Source organism: Benincasa hispida, chromosome 10 (assembly GCF_027475165.1).
Source record: "Benincasa hispida cultivar pf3 chromosome 10, pf3_genome.v1.1, whole genome shotgun sequence".
Lineage (NCBI taxonomy): Eukaryota > Viridiplantae > Streptophyta > Magnoliopsida > Cucurbitales > Cucurbitaceae > Benincasa > Benincasa hispida.
Window position 1 is genome coordinate 26,391,760 of NC_143487.1, and position 9,958 is coordinate 26,401,717.

General features: G+C 31.0%; 1 protein-coding gene across 1 annotated transcript; it reads left to right on the top strand.

Annotated features, from left to right (window-relative positions):
* Positions 1-4,968: 4,968 nt before the first annotated feature.
* On the top strand, positions 4,969-6,862 carry LOC120089497 (NAC domain-containing protein 6-like). Its single transcript, XM_039046986.2, has 3 exons — positions 4,969-5,406; positions 5,491-5,765; positions 6,251-6,862. Exons 1-3 carry the CDS (start codon positions 5,235-5,237, stop codon positions 6,698-6,700), a joined length of 897 nt encoding a protein of 298 aa, XP_038902914.1. The 5' UTR covers positions 4,969-5,234; the 3' UTR covers positions 6,701-6,862.
* The last annotated feature ends 3,096 nt before the right edge of the window (positions 6,863-9,958 follow it).

The window sequence follows — 9,958 nt, forward strand, 5'->3', positions numbered from 1 at the left end:
TAACCTTTTGTACTCCACCTAGATATATTATCATATGTAGGGAAGTCATTAATAGTCCATTATAAGGTGACATATAGTTGAAAAAACTCACCAATAAAAGAATCATAAGTTTGCACACCAATAGTCCATAACTCTTTCAATTCTTCAATCAACGGCTGTAAGTAAACATCAATTTCCTTTCCAAGAGATTTTGGACCAGGTATGAGCAAAGACATGAGAAGTTCGTTTCCTTTATGCATTTCCAAGGGGGCAGATTATAAGGGATTATCACTATAAGAAGTACTGATATTTCCAAACGGATTGAACCCATCTAAAGCTAATCCCAAACGAACATTTCGAGGATCTAAAGCGAAATAAGAAAATTCACAATCAAAATGTTTCCACCCCTTTGCATCAACTGGATATCGCAATACATCCTCCGTTTTAACTCGCTTATCTTTATGTCATCTAATGTCAGAAGCGCCTTCTTTTGATGCAAACAATTGTTTTAATCTCGATATCAATGGAAAATGATGCAATACCTTATGTGGTATTTTTTACCCTTGCCATCATTAACTTTGTACCAAGACTCACCACAAACGGGGCATTGCAAATCTACAAATTCTTTTCGATACAATACACAATCATATTTGCATGCATGAATAGACTCATTACCCAGGCCTAAATCACACAATTTTCACATAGCTTCATAAAAGGAAGTAGGTATAGCGATGTCAGCTGGAAACGCTGCTTTTAACAATTTCAGTAACATGTCAAACGCTTTTTTATTCCCGTCGTTGAGAACTTTGATATGCATCAACTTTACTAAAAAGTTCAAGGATGAAAATTGTGACTAACAAGGGTATAGTTCATTATGTGCTTCGGTCATTAAATTCTTGAATAAGTTTGTGGTATCTCTTTCTTGACGATTAGAGGACATTTCATTCTCAATCCCTTCTTCATTTGCATCTTCGTTTTCAATTGAAACTTGTAGATTGTTTATAAGATTCAACATCTCATTTTCTTCAATAAGACATTACCCTCTATACTATCTACTTCAACATTGTGTATTGAATGAATTGCATGACTTTCAAAACCTCTTAATAAGTTTACTAGATCTCCAAGATATACCCATTCACAGTATGAGGGAGATATTCCATATGTTTATAGATGTCACTCCACGATATCTAATTTTTCCCTAATTAAATTCATACAATTCTTGTATGGACATCTTATTCGTCCGGAATCATTAACATGAAACTTCGGCACATCTAAGACTGGGATACTTCTTCTCTATACTCCACTGATAACTTATTCCTTAGTTTGATCCATTCTTTATTCATCCTTAAAAATAAATATTTTCTGTCCAACTTGTAATCCAAAACAATAACCTGTTTTAGAGGACAAAGGACAAAGACTACTCATAAATATTGGAGGGCCCCTTAAATTAATTAAAAATAAAATAATGAAATGCCTTCTCAACTCTCTCTCTTCATCCATAACATTCCATTGTGTCTTCAATTCCCTCCTACTACCAATAAGTAGAAATGCATCATAAAATAGCCAAAAAACTATTGACATTCATGTTCCATAAAACTATTGAAGGTGAAAATGGCAAAAGAGTAGATAAAATTGAAACCCAACGTTTAATATTTTATTTATCCAAAAAAAACAAGGTTCAAAGATGTCTTTTACAAGAAAATGGGTCCACTGTCTGTTGAAAATATTGATTACTGAATCGTAGAAGAGAGGACGTGAATTGAAATTCAAATTACTAAGTAAAATCCGTTGGTATAGGTAGGGAGGAGTAATGTAGTAATAATTGTTAAACGGAGAGAAATCATACATAAATTAAAAAAAATAAATGTTTTATTAGATACAACGAAAAATTTTCGATGATTTTTTAAATGGGTTATATTGAAAAGGAAATTAAAAGAACCAATATGTCTGATTTTATACTAAAAGAACCAAACTAGACCATTAGAGCGGCTTGAATTGATTTTTTTTTTTCCGGCTTTTTGACGTTTTTGTTGCACTATCTTCTGGAATGATCATTTTGCGTGAAACCAAAACCAAAATCCACCTCAAGTGTACCATATACGTTACATCATAGTGAAAATGTTGAGCTTCAATTATTAAGCCAAACTTTAAACTTAGCCATGTCCGGATGTTTAATGCTCTAAGTTGTGAGAATAGGTCATGAAAGCCTTGATAACCGTAGTCATGTGTGATTTATAATTGAACTGATCTATTGGACAAGCAAGCAGTATATATTTTAAACAAGACGACTTTACAGAGAGTGATAAGTAAATGACGTGCAATACAAATTCTATATTAGTTAGGAAAGAGGAAAATTATGATAGCTGATGAAAGATTATCGTTGTCGACATGAGATTAATCTTTTAAACCAAACTATAAGAAAAATCCTAAAGACTTATGTCAGGTATGAACAAGATCATGATCTAATACCGCCTGTTGTAAAAATATAGATGTCACTTACATGTAAGTATAAGAAATAAGCATGTTGTTCCTTAAACTTATTTATTTATTTATAGGTAATTGCAATTGGTAGCATTTTTAGGAATAATAACCAAGTGTATAACATCATTTAAAAAAATTGCAAATATAGACAAGTCAATTAGCGAGTCTATCAGCGATAGACTTCAATTGTTGATAGACTCTTACCAGTGATATGGTCTATCACTGATAGACTCTTACCAATAATATGGTCTATCACTGATAGACTATTTAAATTTGGCCATATTTGCAATTTTTTATATTATGTTATATCTGCTAATACTTTGAGTCTAATGTCTATATTTGCATCTGTCTCTTTATTTATTTGTTTGTTTGTTTATTATATTTTCTTGCTTGTCCCTCTCCCTTTAACAAGTTTTTAAATCTCTTATTTTTCATGAATTGTAGAAAGGAAATAGCATGTTTGTCGGTGAGAGATGTGTGCAAGATATTCATGTAGGTCATTTTGGGGTTTGTACAATTAATTATAAAGTAGTTTCTATTATTTCGAAAAACCAAAAAACTAAATCAATTCAAGCCAATCTAATGGTTTAGTTTGGTTCTTTCGGTATAAAATTTGATATAGATTTTGAAAATATAATTATAAGTAAATAACAAAGAAAAAATTCATAAGGGTAAGAATAGTATAATGACAATCAAAATCACAAGAAATCATAGGAATTAGAGAGAAGAGAACTCACGAAAATGTAGGAAACGATGACGGAGAACTTTCTGGCAACGAACGAACTTTACGAACGAAGGATGACAGTGAACTTTTCGACCACCTCTCTCTTTCTCAGACAACGGACTAGCTCTACCTTCTGACCACCACAACTTTCCGACCACCACAGCGGACCAACTCTCTCTCTCGCCTATCGCCCTATCTCTTTCATATAGAGGGAAGAAGAAGGCAGACAATCTACCTTATGCTCGATCTGCTTTTTATACTAGATCTTTTGACAGCTATCGAGGGTCGTCGGGAGATCTGTTGGGAGTTCCTATTAATAAATAACTCGTCAGGAGTTACTATAACTCCTGATGGGTAATTTCCCATCGTTGCGAGATTGCGAATAGTATATGTTATCGGGAGCTCTTTCTAACTCCTGACGTGTCCCTTACGTCATCGGGAGAGATCCTATCTTATACTGAGACCCTATCCTTATGTAGATTTAAGCGTCGAGAGAGCCTCTTTTTCCTGTAGTGAGATTATAAATTTTCATATACTTCACATTCGTTATACTTTTTTAAAGAAAAAGAAAATTAATCATGCATTTATGTGTAGCAAAAGATCTAGATAACACCGTGACTCACGCAATCGAGAAAATTTAAGGATAAAGAAGAGGAGCCCAAAAAGAATTTGGATGGAAGAGATTCTAGAAAAACCTATGAATAAGTTATGTAGTGTATATATTCTCTCTTTCCTCACATGTTTTGCATTATTTCTGACTCTTTAATTGTTGTCTTTATTATTACTTTTAACACTTTTATCTTTAAAACGGAAAAGGAAAAATAAAAAGAAGGTAAGTACTTGTCAATATCTAGTAGGGCTAAAGACATCCCCGCATATCGAGTAGAATTTTCAACGAGTTAAATATTTAGCTCGACTAAAAGAGCAATTTCTTTTGGTTTTCTTTAACAACGATATCTCCATAATTAAAATATCCAAAAAATCAAACAATATCCTATTATTAAAAAAAATTTATTCTCAAGATATTTTTTTTAAACTAGAAAAGTAAGAGTATGAAGGTATGAATTTAAAGAACTTAAAAAAATAGTACCATCAATTATTGTGGAGTTATTTCGCTCATTCTTAGACATTTCATGGTCATACACATGTATATATAATCTCATTTTTTATTCCCATGCTTTACAAGCCCCCTTACCTTTATCTCTATCCACAAACGTGTGCACTTTTTTAAATAAATTAATCCCACAAAATAAAGATCCAAAGTTTCACCAAAATTACCACCTTTAAAGTTAAACTAAAACCATATTAACACAAAAGAAAGATCCATCATGAATGATTCCATAAAACTAAGTCTATTTCTATATCTTCCCACATTATTATGTGATTAAAAGATTCTGATTTATGTAATTTTAACCCTTAATCATTTCAATTTAAGCTAATTCACATACTAGTTTTAACCAAAAGGGGCAAAAAAAAAAAAAAAAAAAGAGAAACGCTTTAATAAACTCATAAATTTACAAAAACTAAAGTTATACACAAGAATTAAGTTTGACAATATACAATGAATAACATTCCTATAAAAAAGCTCTAACGTTGTTTTTGTTTAAAGAAATTATCCATTTCATATTATGTGTATATCCTATAATCATTAAATGCATACGAGAAAATAAATTTAACAATATTTGACCGAAAATTGATTTGAAGGTTAAATTACCACATTTCTTCAAGTTGATGATTAGAATTACACTACTTGTTTAAATTTAAAGTCTAAATTAATAGAGCCTAACAAATTTTTTATCCAATAAATATTCTATCAATCACATTATGACAATCTCTCGAGTAATTTATCCTTGCCCTCTAAGGAAGATGACTAAAAAACAAAAAGTACTAATTTCTCTTTCGAAGACCAAGTCTTTTAAGGGGCCCCTTTCACTTCCACAAGATAAACCACTAAGTTACAACATCCCATTCCATTCATATATATCTATATATAGAAGACCATTTATGGTTATAGATACAATTTGTTAAGGTTTTTTTCTATAGAGTTTCAATGGCGGACACTGCTCATCATTTTGGCCAACTCCCTGGCTTTCGATTCCATCCCACCGAAGAAGAGCTTCTTGAATTCTATCTTAAGCAAATTGTTTTTGGCAAACGTCGACACTGCTTCGATGTTATTGGGTTTCTCAACATTTACCAACACGACCCTTGGGATTTACCTGGTACTTTTTTCGGAATATCTTAGGATTAATTTTGAGGTTGCTTTGTTTGATTCATTTTTTTGTTCTTTTGTTTTTTCTTTTTAGATTTGGCGAAGAATGGTGAGAGAGAGTGGTATTTTTTTGTACCAAGGGATAAAAAGCACGGCGGCTTTGGCAGCGGAAGGCCGAATCGGACCACCGGAATTGGGTACTGGAAAGCCACCGGTTCCGACAGGAGAATCTTGAGCTTGTCGGATCCTATGAGATTGATTGGTTTAAGGAAAACTCTTGTTTTCTACAAAGGAAGAGCTCCTAGAGGAACCAAGACTGATTGGGTCATGAACGAATATCGTCTTCCTGATCATTCTTCTCTCCCAAAGGTAACAATCTTATCCTAACTCATCGGCTTAAGCTTTAAAGTTAAATATTTGACCTAAAATTGAGAAGTACTTAATATTTTGCATGTAAAAAAAATTGATAATCTCATTTGGTATTTATATTGCTAATTTTCATAATTTATACTCTCCTAAATATATGTTTTTGCAGTACTTGTCCAACCACGTAATTTGACACATGACAAATTATTTTAATATATATATGTTTTAGTTACTTTGTTCTTATATTCTTATTCATTTAAATTTTTTGGGTTAAGAATGGGGCTATAGAACTCTTATCCTAAAATCTTTTAGATTTCAAAAAAAAAAAAAAAAATTACATTTATTATTGGGTTGAAAAAAAAAGCCTTTTTTTTGTGGGGGGGGGGGGGGGGGGCGGCGGTGTAAAGGAGGATTAAGTGCTGTTTTTTAAAAAAGAATAAAAGTATATCTTTTTTAAAAGAAAAAAAAAATTGTGAATTGATTTGCAGGACATAGTGTTGTGCAAGATATACAGAAAAGCAACATCATTGAAGGTGTTGGAGCAAAGGGCAGTAGAGGAAGAGACAAAGAACTTACAAATGAATAATAATGCTACAATATTAACAAATGCTTTAATGGGTGAAGAAGAACAAGGTGATGAACAGGACTCATTTTGCACTCAAAATATTCCAAGGCTGAATACAAGTGAAGTGATAATGAAAAAAGAGACAAGTTGTGGGGATGATGAGGAAGAAGAAGTAGATTCGCAGGTGGCTGACGGAGGATCCTCCTCGTCGACAACGACGTCAAGTTTACAGATTCCGACAGGGTTCGACATGCTCACTGATTTGCAAGTTCCAAAGGTGAACATGGATTGGACTCAAGACCAGTTTTGGAACCAATTCAATAGTCCATGGCTTCTCAATTTCACCTTTCATAGCAATATACTTAATTTCTAAGAGCCTAATTTAATTATGCTTAATAACTCTAGTTATTGTACATAGCTTCTTTCTATATGCTCTCCCCACGCAATTACTAACTTTAAAAGTGTTTTTCGCTACGGTTGATGAAAGACAATATTTTTTTGTTAATTAGAGAAAAAAGAGTTTCTCATGGACAAATTGATGTTAAATAGCTAAATGAGCTCAAAAAAATAAGTACAGTCGAGAATCCATCTAAGTATTTTTCAATAGAGAAAGACTTGAAACTATAGTAGAACAGAAGGAAGATAAAAGATACTAAAACACGTATGATATTTCCTTAATTATTTATTTACTACACTTTAGATTAATTAACGTGACGAAAATGGCTACTAGTACAATTTCTCCTCTCCACCAACCACAATTTTTTTTTTCTCCCTTTCATATGTGAGAGAAATTGAAAAAGGGCCCATGATGGAACCTTTAATAGTTGAAAGTCTGTTTCAAAGTTAATTGTCATCTACCTCTCTCTCTCAGATGGGAGAAGGAAATTATTCATGGCCCCATGGGAATATCTTTGAGAGTGGAAATATTTGTTTCTACAAGTAGTAATTTTTCCTTTCTAAGTTCCAAAGTTGTAGTTTTTTATTTATATGTTGATTTAATATATAATATTATTCTTTTTCATTTTATCCATCATATATATTAATAATTTTCCACTGTTACATCATCTTTTCTATTTAATAATAATATCATATTAGCAAATTTAGTTTGTCGACGAGCTTTAATAATTGTTATAATAGTAGATATAAATGTAAATGTTCATACATTTAAAAACATAAAAATTACAAAATGATCATTATTAAGATTCTCGATTTCGTCAGTAAAAGAGTTTGTTGATGCCAAAGTTGAGAGCGTCAACAAAAGCTATATTATGGTGATGATTTTGTCTAACTAACATCAACAAATATAGTTTTGTCAAAACTTTCTATAAATAAAATATTAAAGTAAAGATGATTTAACCATTAAGTACCTTCAAGGTAACAAGAAGACTATAAAATGTTAATCTTGTGTTATATTTAAGCAAATGTGAGAGTGTGAAGATTACGTTAATTTAAATTTTAAATACAAATCGGAATGTCTAAAATTAATGTCCTGTGAAGGAAAATTTGTGTAGGGTCAATGTTATTTGTTTAGTTAGTCCATGATTATATTCTTAATTTCTTCCTTTCATCATTTAACTAAAGCGAAATTCAATTGATTTGGTAGTTTGAGAAATGTTCTTAAGAAAATGTAGGTTTGTTGTTTAACTGTATGTATTTTTCCTTTCTCTCTAATATGTTAATGAATTTTGATGGTAAGCTTGGTCTATTATTTCTAATTTTTGTTCTTTTAATAGTAAGTTTTCTTTAGTTTTGAGTTGTGTTTTGAATTTAATGTTTAATTTGTACTTTTACATAAAAAAAATGGTAGTTAGAATTTTTTCCGTTTCCACGTAGGTGTTCAACTAGGTTGTGATGTAGTTTTTTAAAAAGTTCAATGTACAATTTCGGTTTCAACTAGGTTGTCTGGGTAATTTTAAATTTTTAATGACGGATTTTCAATGTCATTTGTGGATGACAAGGTTTATGACCATCATTGTAATATATGATGATGAGCAATTTAGTGACATTTTTAAACTGATATTGATGGTTAGTAGTCTTTCATGTTTTAATATAATACTTGGAAAAATAATGGTGGTACACATTATGGTTTAAAACTGTCATTGAAAGATTAGATTTGTTAACCAAATCAATTTGATTATTAAGAATACAACAGTAATGATTTAAAATTTTTCTTTTCCATAAAATATGTCAAGGTGAATTTCTTTTTTTAGTTTTCATAATAGAAAATTAATTTTAAAAACCTCCTCAGTTAATTAAATTTCTGAAAATTGAGTCCTTATTTCAATATAACCATTGTAAAGTTTTTTTAGTTAAAAATAATAATTCCAACTTCTTCACTTAATAGTTATTTATTTCACTAATCATGGTACAATTTGACTATGATTTTAAACATGTATTTGGATCATCATTAAGAAGATAAAAAAAAATTCAAATACGTAAGGCATTTTGTAGTAAAAAACAAAAAGTAAAGTAAAATAAAATGTCATATGAAACGAACCTAAAATGATATTAAAATTTAATTCATCGATATTTTGAAAAGGTACCTATAGAATATTTTATAGAGTCGTATATTAACAAATAGATGCAACCAATTCTGAATCACAATCAAAACAATCAGCTTCTTTTCATTATCAAACAAAATGGAAATTGTAAAGTTAGATAAAAATTCCAAATTTATTAGACTTCATCAAATTGAATAATGCATGTCTACTTTTAAGAGGATATTTTGTATAACAGTGATATTTGTGGCTTGACTTGGCCTTTGTTTATTTATTTATTTATATTTATTTATTTTTTTTTTTTTCTATTAGTTGACTCTCAAGTTGACTCTTTCTTACCTAACTTGGTAATCAAGAAGAAGAATCAAGAAGGATTGAGAAATCAACAAAATTGAACAAAGTTAAAATATTTACCAAAATGACATCAGAAGTAGTGTCACGACCTTCCAAGAAGCGTTGAACAATAATGAAAGACAGAATGCATCATACTACTACAAAACAGGATAGTGTCGCAACGCTGTTAAAGAACGTCACAACATTTCGGAGCTTGACAGAAATGTCCCCCCGCGCGCGCATGCCTTGTGCAACCAAGCGTCACCCCAGCGTGTCAACCCTCACCTCACACTTCTTGTTTTTTTTGTGTAATAACATTGAAACGTTGTCCTCAGCATTGAGACGCTACACCTATAATTATAAAAAGTTTTCTTTCATTTCTAGCGAAAAGAGGCATAATTTTTCTACAAAGTCTGGGGTTCCTCTCTAGATCAATTCACATCCTTGGTAATTCTATTCTAATTAGGTTAGATTTTCATTTTAGTTTTTGAATTATAAACAATGTATTGAATTTCTACATGGATTTGTCGGTGAATTTATGAGGTAATTTCTTCAATTTCATTTCTAGTTCAAGAATCCTTTGTACCTTTCTTGAGTTTTTTTCTCTTCCTTAACTAATTGCAATCTCCTGAACATATGCTTCTTTGAATCAATTTGAACTTCTAAAAGCATGTTTATGGATCTTTATCTTTTGAGCATATATAGTCAAGATTCTTAGTTTTGCGACAATCTTGCTTGAATATGTTGCTTTGAATGTATTCATATATAAGAATGTCTAGCTAAGATCTACTAATTGGCAT